The sequence below is a fragment of the Notechis scutatus genome, chromosome 1 (genome assembly GCF_049901735.1).
Source record: "Notechis scutatus isolate UNSWTSFEM ecotype Mainland chromosome 1, rNotScu1.2, whole genome shotgun sequence".
Classification (NCBI taxonomy): domain Eukaryota; kingdom Metazoa; phylum Chordata; class Lepidosauria; order Squamata; family Elapidae; genus Notechis; species Notechis scutatus.
The window spans coordinates 4,485,445-4,503,261 of record NC_142009.1 but is presented as its reverse complement, the minus strand read 5'-3'; the positions used below and the strand labels follow the sequence as shown (position 1 = coordinate 4,503,261).

Sequence of the window (17,817 nt, the reverse complement as noted above, 5' to 3'; positions counted from 1 at the left end):
CAGAAGAGAAAGAGAAGAAAGGGAGGAAGGAAGGAAGAGAAAGAAAGAGAGAGAGGGAAAGAATAAGGGAGGAAGAAAGAAAGAAAATAAAAGAAAGGAAGGAAGGAAGGAAGGAAGGAGGGAGGGAGGGAGGGAGGGAAGGAAAGAAGGAGGATGGATGGAAGGCTGGGAGGGAGGGGAGAGGAGGAGAGAGAGAGAAAGAAAGAAAGAAAGAAAGAAAGAAAGAAAGAAAGAAAGAAAGAAAGAAAGAAAGAAAGAAAGAAAGAAAGAAAGAAAGAGGAAGGAAGGAAGGAAGGAAAGGGAGAGAAAGAGGGAGGGAGCAAGAACGGAAGAGAAAGAGAAGAAAGGGAGGAAGGAAGGAAGAGAAAGAAAAAGAGAGAGGAAAGAATGAGGGAGGAAGAAAGAAAGAAAATAAAAGAAAGAAAGAAAGAAAAAGGGAGGGAGGGAGGGAGGGAGGAAGGAAGGAAGGAAGGAAGGAAGGAAGGAAAGAAGGAGGGTGGATGGAAGGGTGGGAGGGAGGGAGGGAGAGAGGAAGAAAGAAAAGAAAGAAAGAAAGAAAGAAAGAAAGAAAGAAAGAAAGAAAGAAAGAAAGAAAGAAAGAAAGAAAGAAAGAAAGAGGAAGAAAAGGGAGAGAAAGAGGGAGGGAGCAAGAACGGAAGAGAAAGAGAAAGAAAGGGAGGGAGGGAGGGAGGGAGGGAGGGAGAGAAAGAAAGAAAGAAAGAAAGAAAGAAAGAAAGAAAGAAAGAAAGAAAGAAAGAAAGAAAGAAAGAAAGAAAGAAAGAAAGAAAGAAAGAAGGAAAGGGAGAGAAAGAGGGAGGGAGCAAGAACGGAAGAGGAAGAGAAAGAGAGACAAGGAAGGAATGAGGGAGGGAGGAAGAAAGAAAGAAAGAAAGAAAGGAAAGGAGGGTGGATGGATGGATGGATGGAGGGAGAGAGAGAGAAAGAAAGAAAGAAAGAAAGAAAGAAAGAAAGAAAGAAAGAAAGAAAGAAAGAAAGAAAGAAAGAAAGAAAGAAAGATGGCCCTTTGACCTCACTCTGCCTACATTTTTCCACCGAATTTCTAAGCAGCGTTTCCCCATCTTGGCAACCATGAGACCGGTGGATTTTAACGCCCAGCATTCCCCCGGCCATCAGGCTGGGTACCGAATTCTGGGAATGGAGCTCCAGACGCCTTAAAGGAGCCAAGGTTGAAACCCCCCCAAACCAGGCAGATCAGGGTCAGGAACACAACCCAGGATGGATCTCGGAGCGCAAGAGCCTTGGTCCTCCGTCATTGGGAGACGGCCATTTCATGATCCCGGCTTAAAGCCAACGGTGCCCATGATCCGATTAACTCCTTTCCTGTCCACAACAGGCATCATTGGGTCATTGGGGCATTCACAGCTTTCCGAGGGCAGGATGAAACAGCCACAGCCGGCGGAACTCCCCGCCACCAGACGCGAGAGCCAAACAAATCTTTTGGGTTTTTTTAATTGCTCAAAACGACGCTAGATTGAGCCCTGCACACCAGAACAACTAGACACAAGGACAGTTGTTTTTTTCTCAAATGCCATCCCTCTGCTAAACAACTCATTCCCTCAACACTGTCCAACTATTTACTAAGACTGCATTACTGTTATTCTTCTCATCCTTCCTATTACCTATCTCTTCCCACTTATGACTATAACCGTGTTGCTTGTATCTTTACAATTTATAGTGTTTTATTTGTTTCCTGGTATGATTTGATTGCTTATTAGTAATCTATGACTATCACTAAGCGTTGTATCTTATGATTCTTGATGAATGTATTTTATTTTTTCTTTATGTACACTGAGAGCATTTGCACCAACGACAAATTCCTTGTGTGTCCAATCACACTTGGCCAATAAAAGGAATTCTATTCTATTCTATTCTATTCTATTCTATTCTATTCTATTCTATTCTATTCTATTCTGTTCTGTTCTGTTCTATGCTTTATTCTATTCTATTCTTCATTCCTATATCTATTCTCTTCTCTTCTTTTCTATTCTTCATTCCAGTATCTATTCTATTCTATTCTTCATTCCAGTATCTATTCTATTCTATTCTATTCTATTCTATTCTATTCTATTCTATTCTATTCTATTCTATATTCTATTCCATTCCATTCTTCATTCCAGTACCTATTCTACTCCATTCTATTCATTTCTCTATTCTATTCTATTCTATTCTATTCTATTCTATTCTATTCTATTCTATTCTTCATTCCAGTATCTATTCCATTCTTTATTCACTATTCCATTCCATTCCACTCCACTCTACTTTACTCACACCCCCAAATATTTTTTTTCTCCTCCCAAAGTTGTGAAAACACGGCAGTTTTTCTGCCAAATTGTAATACACAAAAACATTACACAATGGTAAACAACTGGAATTGTCCTCTAGAATTTTTTTTCAATTATGATTCTTAAGGCTGCAGTGGCTGAAAAAGTGAATCTGATTTCCCCATTGATTTTAATATTGTCAAAAGGTCCCCAAACACGATCACATGATCCCGGGATACCACAACTGTCGTAAGTACATGCCAGTTTCCAAGCCTCCAAATTTTGATCTCGTGATCCTGGGGACGCTAATAAGGAACTATATCCCACTTCTTTGCAATTTCCTCCCAAACAGCTGATTCTGGACCGGGTTTTTCCCCCAGCCTGTAATCCTTTGGGATTACATTGGAAAAAGATATTTATTCAGGCATCTCTAACGTTTTTTTGCTGAAGGGTTTGGAAGCCAAGAAAGAAGGAAAGGAGCAATTTATGTATTTAAAGTTGTTTCAAATTTAATCATTTAACACTTCTTTCAAATTGAATCATTTTAATCTATTTAAGTTTTAATGACATGTATTGAAAGCATAATTATTTACATTTTATTTAAAATGCAATTGTTTAAATTGAGTTACAACTCCATCATTTAAAAAAATAATTAAATATGTTTAAAATGTAACCATCTAAATTTATTTTAAACCTTAATCGTTTAAATGCATTTAAATCTTAATTGTTTAAATGCATTCAAAATGTAATTATTTAAATCTATTTAAAATGTAATCCTCTAAATTTATTTTAAATCTTAATCATTTAAATGCATTTAAATCTTAGTTGTTTAAAAATGCATCCAGAATGTAATTATCTAAATGAATTCAAAGTACAATCATTTCAATCTATTTAAAATGCAATTGTTTACATTTATTTAAAACGTCACTGCTTACATTTCTTTTTAAAAATAATTGTTTCGGCGCCTTCCAAATGCAATTATTTCAGTGCATTCCCAATGTAGTTATTTCAATCAATCCCAAATGTAATTAGTTACATTTACTTAAAAATGTAGCTGTTCACACATTTGTTTAAAATCCGATGGTTGCTATTTGTTTAAAGTGTAGCTGTTTCCGTTCAATGGTTCAGTGGTTTCTATTTACTTAAAATGTCACTGTTCGCGTTTTTCACAACTTAATTATTGACGTTTATTTCAATGTATTCGTTTAAATCCATTTAAACTTTTGTTTTGGATTTATTTTTGTAAAAAAAATAAAAATTTGTGCCTCCAGGCCAAAAAAAAAAACCTCGTTTGCAACCCCACGGTTTTGTTCTTTTTGCAGAAGTGTGTGATTGTACAATACTTCGCTGGCGGTTAAATGCCCACTTAGTTCCTGGTTTTTTTTTCTGCTGCTGTGAGGATAGAAAGACAACCCCCTGCCCAGGTTTCAGACTACAACCTCCATCCTACCCAGCCGGCTGGGGCTGATGGGACTGCCAGTCCCAGCTGCCCCAAAAGCAACATCCAATTCTGCAAAGATTGCCAGGAATGGTCTCCAAACTGATTGCATTTGCTCCGAAAATGGTTCCTTCTTTGGGGGGGGGGGGAATTGTGCCCCTCAGATGAAAAAAACCTCCCTCCGTCCCATGGACGTAAAAAAAGGGGGAGGGGGCTTCTCAGAAAGGAAGAGGAACGGAGACCACCACCAATTCAGACGAACTCCATGCAAAGGAACGTCTGGCCAAAGATGTTGAAAAGAAAAAAACAGCTGCTGTTATTTGGGCCCTCTGGAATTGTTTGACATAGTCCCATGAAGAAGGGAAGGGAAGGGAAGGGAAGAGAAGAGAATTTAAACAGAATGGAAGGGAATGGAAGAGAAGAGAAGAGAAGAGAAGAGAAGAGAAGAGAAGAGAAGAGAAGAGAAGAGAAGAGAAGAGAATTTAAACAGAATGGAAGGGAATGGAAGAGAAGAGAAGAGAAGAGAAGAGAAGAGAAGAGAAGAGAAGAGAAGAGAAGAGAAGAGAAGAGAAGAGAGAGAATTTAAACAGAATGGAAGGGAATGGAAGAGAAGAGAAGAGAAGAGAAGAGAAGAGAAGAGAAGAGAAGAGAATTTAAACAGAATGGAAGGGAATGGAAGAGAAGAGAAGAGAAGAGAAGAGAAGAGAAGAGAAGAGAAGAGAAGAGAAGAGAAGAGAAGAGAAGAGAAGAGAAGAGAATTTAAACAGAATGGAAGGGAATGGAAGAGAAGAGAAGAGAAGAGAAGAGAAGAGAAGAGAAGAGAAGAGAAGAGAAGAGAAGAGAAGAGAAGAGAATTTAAACAGAATGGAAGGGAATGGAAGAGAAGAGAAGAGAAGAGAAGAGAAGAGAAGAGAAGAGAAGAGAATTTAAACAGAATGGAAGGGAATGGAAGAGAAGAGAAGAGAAGAGAAGAGAAGAGAAGAGAAGAGAAGAGAAGAGAAGAGAAGAGAATTTAAACAGAATGGAAGGGAATGGAAGAGAAGAGAAGAGAAGAGAAGAGAAGAGAAGAGAAGAGAAGAGAAGAGAAGAGAAGAGAAGAGAAGAGAAGAGAAGAGAATTTAAACAGAATGGAAGGGAATGGAAGAGAAGAGAAGAGAAGGGAAGGGAAGGGAAGGGAAGGGAAGGGAAGAGAAGAGAAGGGAAGAGAAGAGAAGAGAATTTAAACAGAATGGAAGAGAAGAAGAAGAGAAGAGAAGAATGGAATGAAATGGAATGGAAACTAGAATAGAATAGAATAGAATAGAATAGAATAGAATAGAATAGAATAGAATATTGGAATGTAGAATAGAATAGAACAGAACAGAATATAATTTGAAAATAGACTAGAATATGAAAATAGAGTAGAATATAATTTTAATATAGAATAAAATAGAATAGAATATGAAAATAGAGTAGAGTAGAGTATATAGAAGAGTTGGAAGGGACCTTGGAGGTCTTCTAGTCCAACCCCCTGCTTAGACAGGGAACCCTACACCACTTCAGACAAAGGGTGATCCAATCACTTCTTTAAAAACTTCCAGGGGTGCAGCATTTACAATTTCCAGAGGGCAGGTTGACTGGTTATCGAGTTCGGAAATTCCAGTGGCGGTGAATTACACAGCTCCCAAGAGTCCTTGCCTGCCGTCCTGATTGAGGGGTTCCCTTCCCTGCCTCCCCCTTTGCTCTGAAACTTGCAATGCTTCTCTGAGTGGCCTCCTTTCTCTCGGCCTCAGTTTTCTCGTCTGGCAAATGGGCGTAAGGAGGTTCGGGGGAAGACTGAATTGGGGAGGGGCGCCCCTTCCTGCCACCTGCACTGAAGAACACAAACATCAACACCTTCTTTTGTTCAAATCCTGGGGCTGTGTGTGTGTGTGTGTGTGTGTGTATGTGCAGCTAATAATAGACGTCGACTAATTGATGGTTGAGACGCCTGCCAGTTTCTGTTTACGACATCACGGGTAGTCCTCGGCTTTATGACCACAAATTGAGCCCCAACCTTTCTCGTTGCTAAGCAAGACAGCCGTTGAGGGGAGCTTTGCTCCATTTGTTAACGAGCCTTCTTTGCCGCCGTTAAGCGAATCACTCTTCGGTCAGTCCCACGGTCGTTAAGGGAACCTGGGCTTTCCCCACTGACTTTGACACGGACCGTCGTAAAGGCGAGTCAGTTGCCAAAGCGTCCGAATTTGGAGCACGTGACGTTGATGCTGAAAAACTGTCGTAAGGGCTGAAAAATGGTCGCAAGCCCCTCCTTTCCCAATGCCGTCGTACCTTCGAATTGTCATCCACGGATGGTCGTAAATCGAGAGTCTAAGCCAGGGAATTATGGGGGTCCAGGATGGAGAAGGGGGCTGCTACACAGATAGTGCCCCCCCTCCCACGAAGATTGTCAGGGCTCCATCCTTATTCCAGTCCCCAAATGGAATCCTACCCGTAGAATGGAAAGAGACCCCTTGAGGTCATCCAGCCCCATCCCCGTCCGCCCAAAGCATCCCCAAAGGACTTGGTGGTCCAACTTTTCTTCTTTAAGCCAATGCTGGAGGACGGCCCGGCAGCGTGATCACAAACACACATACACACACACACACACATCCTCCATTCCACTCCACTGTCTTTAGGGAACAACAGCTAACAGAACCCACCAAGTTTGGAAGGGGACCCCCGAGGTCCTCTAGACCCCAACCTTCCTGGCTCAAGCAGGAGCCAATACAACCGTCAGATTGGAAGGGCACCCCCGAGGTCCTCTAGACCCCAACCTTCCTGGCTCAAGCAGGAGCCAATACAACCGTCAGATTGGAAGGGGACCCCCGAGGTCCTCTAGACCCCAACCTTCCTGGCTCAAGCAGGAGCCAATACAACCGTCAGATTGGAAGGGCACCCCCGAGATCTTCTAGTCCGAACCCTCCTGGCTCAAGCAGGAACCAACAGAACCGCCCGGGTTGGAAGGGCCCCTCCGAGATCTTCTAGTCCCAAGCAGGAAAGCCTCCAGCAAGCACCAGCGGAGACGCGTCGCTCAAGCCAGCGAGCCCGGCCACCCCACCAGACCTCTAAACCCTTACCTAAGCGGGATCTTGATGGCCAGGTAGCGATCCACGGCCACGGCCAGCAGGCTGAAGATGGAGCTCTGGGTCAGCACCAGCACGAAGCAGGCCAGGAAGAGGCAGCAGTGGAAGTCGGTGGTCAAGCCCACGCTGATGGTCACGGCGAAGGGGATCGCCAGCAGCCCCACGGCCACGTCGGCCACGGCCAGCGAGACCAGGAAGTAGTTGGTGGCCGTCTTGAGCCGGCTGTTCAGCGCCACCGCCCAGCAGACCAGCACGTTGCCCGCGATGGCCAGCACCGCCATCAGCAGCTCCACCGCGATGTACAACCCGTTCATCGGGCGGGCGGACGGGGCGGGCGACCAGCCGGGACCGCCTGCAGCCCGCCGGAGGAGGAGGAGGAGGAGGACGAGGGTCCCCGACCTGGGCTCAGCGGCGGAGGGCCGAGCATCCCCGCCGAGGGAACCCAGAGGCCATGTAGCCGCACCCCCCGTCGGGGCGCGGAGGCGGCAGCCGGGGGCAGGGACGGACCTCCACCGGCCGAGGCCAGGCTGCAACCACCGCAGCCCCTACCCCGCTAGTGGGCTTCGGAGCCCCCAGCCGGCCAGGTTGCGCGCTTTCCCCACCCCCGGATCGGACGGACAGCAAAAAATCCCACTCGCACCTCCCCGGCGAGGCGCTCGCTCGCCTTTGGCGAAGGCAGGCGCTGCTGCGCGGCTATAAGGCACATGGAGAGGGGGCGGAGCGGAGGCGGCCCGTGATTGGCTGAGGCCGCTCTCCCGTAAATCCCCGAGTCGGAGGGCGCTGCAATTCGAGCGCCCGGCCCGGAGCTGGTTGCGGAGGAGGAGGAGGAGGAGGAGGGAAGCGGGGGTGGCCGGACGAGACTCCCGAGCAGCTCATCCGTGGCCGGGCGGGGGAGCCGAGTTTCTGGCTGGGCCGGCCTACCTTGCGGGGTTGTTGGAGCAGAGACGCCAAAAATTCTCTGCAGAGTCCCCCCCCAGGAGCCCCGCGGATGGAAGCGCCTGGCCGGGACAAGGCAGCGGGGAGAGGCGCTTCTCCTTCCAAGGCGCTTCGTGCTTTCCCTTGCAAAAAAGAAGACGAGGCGTCCGGGCCGGACAGAATTCATAATAGTAATAAAATGGCTTACAGAAGGAGCGGCACTTTGGCTATGCTCAGAAGGAATTGCGCTTTGCCCATGCTCAGAAGGAGCGGCACTCTGTCCATGCTCAGAAGGAATTGCGCTTTGCTCATGCTCTGAAAGATTTGCAGTCTTCCCATGCTCAGAAGGAACTGTTGCGTTTTGTTCATGCTCTGAAGGAGCGGCATTTTGTCCATGCTCAGAAGGAATTGCACTCTGCCCATGCTCAGAAGGAATTGCGCTTTGCTCATGCTCAAAAGGAGCGGCACTCTTGTCCATGCTCAGAAGGAATTGCACTTTGCTCATGCTCTGAAAGAGTTGCACTCCGCCCATGCTCAGAAGGAATTGCACTCTGCCTATGCTCAGAAGGAATTGGGCTTTGTCCATGCTCAGAAGGAGCTGCACTTTGTCCATGCTCAGGAGGAATTGCACTTTGTCCACGCTCAGAAGGAATTGCACTCTGCCCATGCTCAGAAGGAATTGCACTCTGCCTATGCTCAGAAGGAATTGCGCTTTGTCCATGCTCAGAAGAAATTGCACTCTGCCCATGCTCAGAAGGAATTGGGCTTTGTCCATGCTCAGAAGGAGCTGCACTTTGTTCATGCTCAGGAGGAATTGCACTTTGTCCACGCTCAGAAGGAATTGCGCTTTGTCCATGCTCAGAAGAAGCTGCACTTTGTCCATGCTCAGGAGGAATTGCACTTTGTCCACGCTCAGAAGGAATTGCACTCTGCCCATGCTCAGAAGGAGCAGCACTTTGGCTAAGCTCAGAAGGATTTGCGCTTTGCTTATGCTCCAATCTCCCCGAGGTTCAGGCCGGGCGTTGGCGGCTGCACTACGAAACCACCCTGCCCATCTTCCCCTGCGGGCGGGACGGGGGTGGGAGTGTCAGCGAATCCCTCTATGTCTTCCAAGACACGTGATCCAACCGAGTGACCGGAGAGGACGCCAGAGGGACAGCCAAACCAGCCGCCCCGGCTTTAATCCGGATTTGCGGGCTAAGCTTCCCCCGCCCGGCTCCACGCCTCGCGCAAAAGCCATCAAAAGCAGCTCGCGAAACCCTGGTTAGCTTTGCACGCCCAGAAATCCCTTCACACGACCTGCAAGGCGCAATTCCGGCCGGCTTGGGCTTTGCAAAGCGTTAACGACGCCTTTACGACTCAGAAAGGCTTTTCAGGTTTCACCTCGTCTCCTCCTTTTACGGTCTGGTGAAACCCTGGAAGTTGGCTCTGTTTAACCAGGAAATTGCTCTGGGGATAATCAAGATGATTAAACTGGCAGCCAAATGCTGCTTCTGTCTGGCTCAAGAAAGAAACCAAACCTGGATATATATATATGTATGTTATTCAGCTTTGTTCAGGTATTTTCCCACGTCATTGTAGTTGTGCTTTTAAAGTTGTAGCAACGTTTCGGCAGAATCTCATCTGCCATCATCAGGCTTCTGCCGAAACGTTGCTACAACTTTAAAAGCACAACTACAATGACGTGGGAAAATACCCGAACAAAGCTGAATAACATACATGTAAGTACCCGCGAAAACTTAAGAAAACAAATATATATAAAAATGGGGCTAAGCCAACTTGCCTTTGGACTGCAAGGAAGTGTTGCAAAGTCCTCCCTTCCATTCCATTCCAGGTCTCCACCCAATTCCCCAGAATTGTCTGGTGTTGTTTTTAGCTCCTTTGAAGTTGCCGGTATCTTCTTGTTTCCTGTGATTGCCACAGGATTGCCATGTTTATCATCCAGGATCCGTGATCCGCAGCTGGGAGGCTTTGGGGCTACAGATAAAACAGCGGCATTTGGTCTCCGAAACAGAACAAGAAACCGAGATGGAAAACATTTCTAAAATTCAAAACAACAGATGATAGAGAGGGGAGGGGAGGCAGGTAGGTAGGTAAGAGGATAGATAGATAGATAGATAGATAGATAGATAGATAGATAGATAGATAGATAGATAGATAGATAGATAGATAGATAGATAGATAGATAGATAGATAGATAGATAGATAGATAGATATTTTATTTATTTATTATTTTGTCAATTGCTTACAAGATAATAGGTATAAGTAAAAACATAGTCATAGACGAAAGACAACCACTGTCCAGAAACCAGACCACGGCTGCATCACCAGCTGCCACACACCCTGACCCCCAAACCAAGCAAACGGACACATGCCATGAACACATATCCAGGCCTCAAACTCGGAGCCAAACCAAAACCCGGAATGTCACATCACAGCCAACCGCTCAGGATATCACATCACAGAACTCAGGAGGTTACACCACAAAACCTCAGGATGTTGCAACACAGCCAACGACCCAGGAGATTACAGCACAAGACCCAGGACGTCACAACAATAGAACTCAGAAGGTCATCACACAGCCCATTACCCAGGTCATTACAACACAGGAGGCTGATAGACACACAGCCAATACCTCAGCCACACATGTTCTTACGAAAAAGCCAGCCAATCTGCAAGCATCAACTCCATCAATCGATCAAGAAATGACAACACAGCCAACCTCCCCACCAGTATTTATAGAGAGATGGCAGCTCCGATCGCGCTTTGCTTGCACAAGCACGAAGCCGAAAGCACCAGCCTGAAGATGGCGAGTGGGACCTCGTCGAAACGTTGCCAAGTCAATCTTACACGGGAAAAGACCCGAACACGCCAAGACCTGCATACACACACACACACACACACACATATATATATTATATATATAAAACTTAAGAATATATATATATATATATATATATATATATATATATATATATATATATATATATATATATATATATATATATATATATATATATTGGGAGGGAGGGGGATGGAGGAAGGACAGGTAGGTTGGTTGGTAGGTAAAGGTAGACTATAGGAAGGTAGATGAACGGATGGATGGATGGAGGTAACTGTAAATCCCATAAGGCACAGCCACAAAGCATTTCTGGTTCAAAGTGGGAGCTATTTGCCCACCCAAAGAACAAACCTATGCAAAATATTAGTTGTGTCAGAAAAGGAATCGGTTGTGGAAACTCGATCCAGGGTGCGAGGTGCACAATCGGCTGTGACTTTTTTTCCCCCCTCACTCTTGGCACAAGGTAGCGAGTGTGAGACGGTTCCTATTGGTCTTTTTTTCTAAGCCAAAGGTTCGGTTCAAATTAGCTGGTGCCGGGATCACAAAGATGAGATCAATAGCAGGAACTGGGAGAGGGATCTTGGAGTCTTAGTGGACAACCAGCTAAATAGGAGCCAATGTTGTGCAGCGGCAGCCAAAAAAGCCAATGCAATCCTAAATTGCGTTAACAGAGGGATACAATCGAGATCAAGGGAGGTACTAATACCACTCTATAAAGCCTTAGTAAGGCCACACCTAGAGTACTGCATCTAGTTTTGGTCACCACACTATAAAAAAGATGTTTAGAAAACGTACAGAGAAGAGCAATCAGGAGGATCAGGGGACTGGAGACTAAACATATGAAGAAAGGTTGCATGTATTTATGGGCCTGGCTAATCTAGTGAAGAGAAGGACCAGTGGAGACATGGTAGGGGTCTTCCAATATTTGAAGGCATGACCCAGAGAGGAGGAGGGGGTCAAGCTATTTTCTAAAGCCCCTGAAAGGCAGGACAAGAAGCAATGGATGGAAACTAATCAAGGAGAGAAGCAACTTAGAACTAAGGAGAAACTTTCTGACAGGGAGAGCAATCAACCCCTGGAACAGAAGTTGCCTTCGGAAGTTGTGGGAGCTTCATCCCTAGAAGCTTTCAAGAAGAGACTGGACTGACCTCGGTCAGAAATGGTGTAGGGTCTCCTGCTTGGGCCGGGGGTTGGACTAGATGACCTCCAAGGTTCCTTTCCAGCTCTGTTGATCTGTAAATCTTTAAACGAGGACCGAGATTAGCCTAATAAGATGACGGTGTCGTTAACCTTCAGCCCTTGGGGACAGCCAGCTTCGAAGTTAATCGGAAAGGAGCTTCCTGATTCTACAGGATTCTAATCCGCTTTATGGAGTGGATTTTCCCGTCACACCTCCTTTGCCCAAAGAAATTATGAAGTGTTTCTATAAATAAAAGTGTGAAGTTGTTTGCAAAATCCTGCAAGGAATCAAATGATTCCACGGGTAGAAACGTTGATGTTGATTTAAGTGTAAATAATACTCCCAAGGGTGTAAATCCTTGTCTTATGACTGCAATGGAGGCCAACTTTGATGTCGTTAAGCGAGACGGTTAAGCGAATCTTGCCCTGTTTTATGACCGTACTTGGGACCGTTGTTAAGGGAATCACGGCAGTCGTTAAGTTAGTGACCCGGTCGTTAAGTGAATCCGTTCTCCATTGCCTTAGCTTGTCGCAAAAAGGGATTGCGTAACCCCGGGACAGCTGCAACTGTCGTAAATACGAGTCAGTTGCCAAGCGTCTGAATTTTGATCAGGGGACCCATGCAATAATGGTTGTTAAGTGTGAAAAACGGTCATAGGTCACTATTTTCAGTGCCGTTATAACTTGGAACAGCGCCGAACGGAATAAATTGGGGACTACCTTTAATTCAACTTTAAAATCCGTCTCAGAGGATAAAACGATCCTTTGTTGTAACGATAGTCGCTAAATGAAATACTTGTAAAACTCAGCAGGTCTGCTTGCAAAAGAATTTCAAGCGGCAATATACGCACAATACTGGGAGGAAAAATGAAATCATAACTCCAGACACAGAAATAATAATAAAAATTACGGCATGGGCGGAATTAGATAGGTTAACTTCAGAAATGAAAGACAAAGGACAGTCTAAATATGGAATAAACATGGAATAAATTTTATCAGTGGTTGTATAGCAGAAGATAAGGTGGAAATATTAGTAGTTATGATTACATTAATTAGTAATTAATATATTAAATAAGGAGATTACAAATGATGAAGTAAAATGTGTATATGTATAACAAAAAAAATAAAATTCTAATGGCTTTTTCAACAGATGGAAAGCTTGAGGCTGGGCCATAGCAGCGTTTCTCAAACTGGCATCTTTAAGAGACGAAGATTTAGCAAAAGGACAGAACTGGAAGGGACCTTGGAGGTCTTCTAGTCCAGCCCCCCCGCCCAAGCAGGAGACCCTAGACCAGGGGTCCCCAACCACCGGGCGGACCGTGCCGGGCCGTGGAGCACTCTTTACCGGGCCGCAAAGAAAAAAAATAAAATAAAAATGGCGGCTTTCTTCGCCTTCGGTGAATGCTGCTGGGATCGGGGATCAAGGACACAAATGAAAGAAGGGGAGGGAGGAAGCAACCGAAGCCTGTCCTGCTCTCTGGCTCAGCTCTCTCAGTCGCTCTCTCGCTCCTCCACCAGCCCAGGAAGAAACTGCTTCAAAGAAGCCGGGGGGGCTTTTCCTGTCGCCGCAGCTTCCCAAGCGCCCGTTTCACTACCCCGCCCGCCCGCCCGCTCGCGGTTCAATCCACAGTGCTCCGTTCTGCCTGCCTGCCTGCCTGTCTGGTTGTTTGGGAGCAGCTTCGGCTGAGAATAATAACTATTCACCTCTTTTTATCAGCCGAAGCTGCCCGAAACGAAGAAGGGCAGGTAGGCAGGCAGGTAGAACGGAGCACTGTGGATTGAACTGCGAGCGGGCGGGCGGGCGGGGGGGGGTGAAACGGGCGCTTCGGGGAAGCTGTGGCGACAGGAAAAGCCACCCCACCCCCGGCTTCTTGGGCTGCTGGAGGAGCGATAGAGTGACTGAGAGAGGAACGAGGCAGACACCTGAGGAGGGAGGGAGGGAGACACCTGAGGGATGGGGCTGAGGGAGGCAGGGCCGAGGCGCCCTGAACTTGGTGGTTTGCTGGCAGACGTTTATTACCCGACTAGGTAACAACATGTTACCTAGTCAGGTAATGAAACCTCTGCAAGCAAACTACCAAACTCGATTCTCTCTCCCCCGGTCCTTGAAAAATGTTTCTGCTTGAAACCGGTCCCTGGTACAAAAAGGTTGGGGACCACTGCCCTAGACCATTCCAGACAAATGACTGTACAGTCTCTTCTTGAAAACCTGCAGTGTTCGAGCACTCACAACCTCTGGTGGTAAGCAGTTCCACTGGTTAATTGTCCTCACGTTCCGGAAATTTTTTTTTTTAGTTCTTGGCTGTTTCTCTCCTTGATGAGTTTATCAGAATTACAGAATCACAGAGTTGGAAGGAAGGCTCTCACAACACAATTGTTGCAGGTCAGCAAAGATTTTGAGAAAACTGATTACAGGAGCTGGCTAGGGAATTCTGGGAATGGAAATCCACCCCTCTTAAAGCAGGCCGGCTGGGGGATTCTGGGAGTGGAAGCCCACCCTCTTAAAGCAGGCTGGCTGGGGGATTCTGGGAGTGGAAGTCCTCCTCTTAAAGCAGGCCGGCTGGGGAATTCTGGGAGTGGAAGCCCTCCCTCTTAAAGCAGGCTGGCTGGGGGATTCTGGGAGTGGAAGCCCACCCCTCTTAAAGCAGGCCGGCTGGGGAATTCTGGGAGTGGAAGCCCACCCCTCTTAAAGCAGGCCGGCTAGGGAATTCTGGGAATGGAAATCCACCCTCTTAAAGCAGGCGGCTGGGGGATTCTGGGAGTGGAAGCCCATCCCTCTTAAAGCAGGCCGGCTGGGGATTCTGGGAGTGGAAGCCCACCCTCTTAAAGAAGGCTGGCTGGGGATTCTGGGAGTGGAAGCCCACCCTCTTAAAGCAGGCCGGCTAGGGAATTCTGGGAATGGAAATCCACCCCTCTTAAAGCAGGCTGGCTGGGGGATTCTGGGAGTGGAAGTCCATCCCTCTTAAAGCAGGCTGGCTGGGGGATTCTGGGAGTGAAGCCCCCTCTTAAAGCAGGCCGGCTAGGGAATTCTGGGAATGGAAATCCACCCTCTTAAAGCAGGCTGGCTGGGGGATTCTGGGAGTGAAGTCCTCCCCTCTTAAAGCAGGCTGGTTGGGGATTCTGGGAGTGGAAGCCCGTCCCTCTTAAAGCAGGCTGGCTGGGGGATTCTGGGAGTGGAAGTCCACCCCTCTTAAAGCAGGCTGGCTGGGGATTCTGGGAGTGGAAGCCCGTCCCTCTTAAAGCAGGCTGGCTGGGGATTCTGGGAGTGGAAGTCTCCACCCCTCTTAAGGCATAATGGCTGGGGATTCTGGGAGGAAGTCCTCCTCTTAAAGCAGGCTGGCTGGGGGATTCTGGGAGTGGAAGTCTCCACCCTCTTAAGGCATAATGGCTGGGGATTCTGGGAGTGGAAGTCCTCCCTCTTAAAGCAGGCTGGCTGGGGATTCTGGGAGTGGAAGCCCCCCTCTTAAAGCAGGCTGGCTGGGGATTCTGGGAGGGGAAGTCTCCACCCTCTTAAGGCATAATGGCTGGGGGATTCTGGGGTGGAAGCCCGTCCCTCTTAAAGCAGGCCGGCTAGGGAATTCTGAATGGAAATCCACCCTCTTAAAGAAGGCTGGCTGGGGATTCTGGGAGTGGAAGTCCTCCTCTTAAAGCAGGCTGGCTGGGGGATTCTGGGAGTGGAAGTCCTCCCCTCTTAAAGAAGGCTGGCTGGGGATTCTGGGAGTGGAAGTCCTCCCTCTTAAAGCAGGCTGGCTGGGGGATTCTGGGAGTGGAAGTCCTCCCTCTTAAAGCAGGCTGGATGGGGATTCTGGGAGTTGAAGTCCATCCCTCTTAAAGCAGGCCGGCTAGGGAATTCTGGGAATGGAAATCCACCCTCTTAAAGAAGGCTGGCTGGGGATTCTGGGAGTGGAAGTCTTCCCTCTTAAAGCATCCTGGCTGGGGAATTCTGGGAGTGGAAGCCCACCCCTCTTAAAGCATCCTGGCTGGGGGATTCTGGGAGTGGAAGCCCTCCCCTCTTAAAGCAGGCTGGCTGGGGATTCTGGGAGTGGAAGCCCACCCCCTTGAAAGGGCCAGTCTCGAGAAACCCTGATCAAGATTATTTCCCATCTTGGATTTGATTGGCTCTGGATTTGCGCAGAAATGACCTGGGATGCCATTGCTACATGATCCGTACGGGAACCTCTCATAAGAGATCTGGCTGGGTCAACTCCGGATGATCCTGGCTGTCTGAAAAGCTCTTAATACCGTTTGGCAAAGGGTCCCTTTTGCACTTCCCAGCAAAACTGCTGGGAATTTATGCCTCCAATTTTTATCTTACCGCAATCCTGCCAATCTTGGTAGGTGGCATTAGATCATTTGCTAGAAAAAAAATCTGCCTTAATCACCCAAATGCAAAAAGTCAATATTTGAAAATGTCTAATGTGCACAACAGGATTCTAAGCGAAAGCAACCAAAATGGAGAGGAATAAATTGATAAATGGCGGCATTCGAAACACAGAAAGGAAGGTGTGCTTTTTAAATGTTTTTGAATATTTTTCTAACACCAAACTTTGTTTTGCAGGCATTCAGCTGTTACCCCACACTGGGAAAGGTTGGCTTGGCTGTTTGGGAAGTGTGCATTGTTGGTTAATACAGGCGGTCCTCAATTTATGACAGCAATGGATAGGCTCTTTCTGGAGATTGGATGAATTTGGGAATTGAATGTGGTTATTTGATGCCCTGAAGTTGTATTGTGCATCCAGAAGTTGTGGATGCTTCATCACTGGGGTTTTTAAAGAAGAGATTGGACAATCATTTGTCTGAAATGGTCTAGGATCTCCTGCTGAAGCAGGGGGTTGGACTGGAAGACCTCCAAGGTCCCTTTTCCAAGATAATTCTGTATCGCCATTGACAGTGAGAACCATTAATCAATGGAATGGCTTGTGTCCAGAGGTTGTGGCTGGAGGCTTTTAAGAAGAATTGGAAAGCCATCTGTCTGAAATGGGTCTAGGCCGGGTCTCCTGCTCGAGCAGAGGGTTGGACTAGATGACCTCTAAGGTCCCTTCCAACTCTGTTATTCTGTATCCAGAGGTGACACAGATTCACTTTTCCTGATTGCAATGAGTTATAGGCTTTCTTCAGGTTTTGCCTGTGTGTGTTTTGTGTGATTCTTCTTCTTCTTCTTCTTCTTCTTCTTCTTCTTCTTCTTCTTCTTCTTCTTCTTCTTCTTCTTCTTCTTCTTCTTCTTCTTCTTCTTCTTCTTCTTCTTCTTCTTCTTTTCCTCCTCCTCCTCCGCCAACTCCTCCTCCTCCTTTTTCTTCTTCTCTTTCTCCTCTTCTTCTCTTTCTCCTCTTCCCTTCTTTCTCCTCCTCCTCCTCCTCCTCCTCTCCTCCTCGTCATCCTCCCCCTCCCCCCTTCTGGCACTGATGATGTTCCCTAGTTGGGTCATGAGATGTCTGCAAGAAAATCACCAAGCTCAGAGAGCACCAAGGACCACACAGTCTTCTTCTTCTCCTTCTCCTCCTTCTCCTCCTCCTCCTCCTCCTCCTTTTTTTCTTCCCTTTCTCCTCCTCTTCTCTTTCTCCTCTTCCCTTCTTTCTTCTTCTCCTCCTCCTCCTTTTTACCTCCTCCTCCTCCTTCTTTTTTTCTCTTTTTCTCCTCCTCTTCTTCTCTTTCTCTTCTTCCCTTCTTCTTTTCCTCCTCCTCCTCCTCCTCCTCCTCCTCCTCCTCCTCCTCCTCCTCCTCCTCCTCCTCCTCCTCCTTTGCATTTCCCAATCTAGCCTCCTCTGGGGATTTACTGGTGGTATGCCATCCAAGGGCTGAACAGGCCCAAGTCTTGCACAGCATTCTTGAAATTGGCTAGATACTTTGTGCAGCTGAACAGAGAGTAGGATGTAAACGTCCCTAGAGAGAGACTAGCACTTCAAACCTGCTTATTTTGGATCCGAGAAGGATGCAATTTATCACTAAATATGCATATTTTCAATGCGATTAACACAGCTCCTACTATGGCGGATGATTTCTGGAAGTTCCTTCCAGACGCCGCTCCTTTCTTTTATTTCCGATAAAAACACCTTGGGCTGA

The 17,817-nt window shown here is 46.9% G+C and overlaps 1 protein-coding gene across 1 annotated transcript in view; it reads right to left on the bottom strand.

The window, feature by feature from the left end:
- ADORA2B (adenosine A2b receptor) overlaps window positions 1-7,353 on the bottom strand; it is a 34,864-nt gene extending 27,511 nt beyond the window's left edge. Inside the window, exon 1 of the mRNA XM_087969043.1 lies at window positions 6,816-7,353. Coding sequence (XP_087825169.1) covers window positions 6,816-7,135 — 320 coding nt within the window. The 5' untranslated portion in view covers window positions 7,136-7,353. The remainder of the gene's footprint in view (window positions 1-6,815) is intronic.
- Between the last annotated feature and the right edge of the window lie 10,464 nt (window positions 7,354-17,817).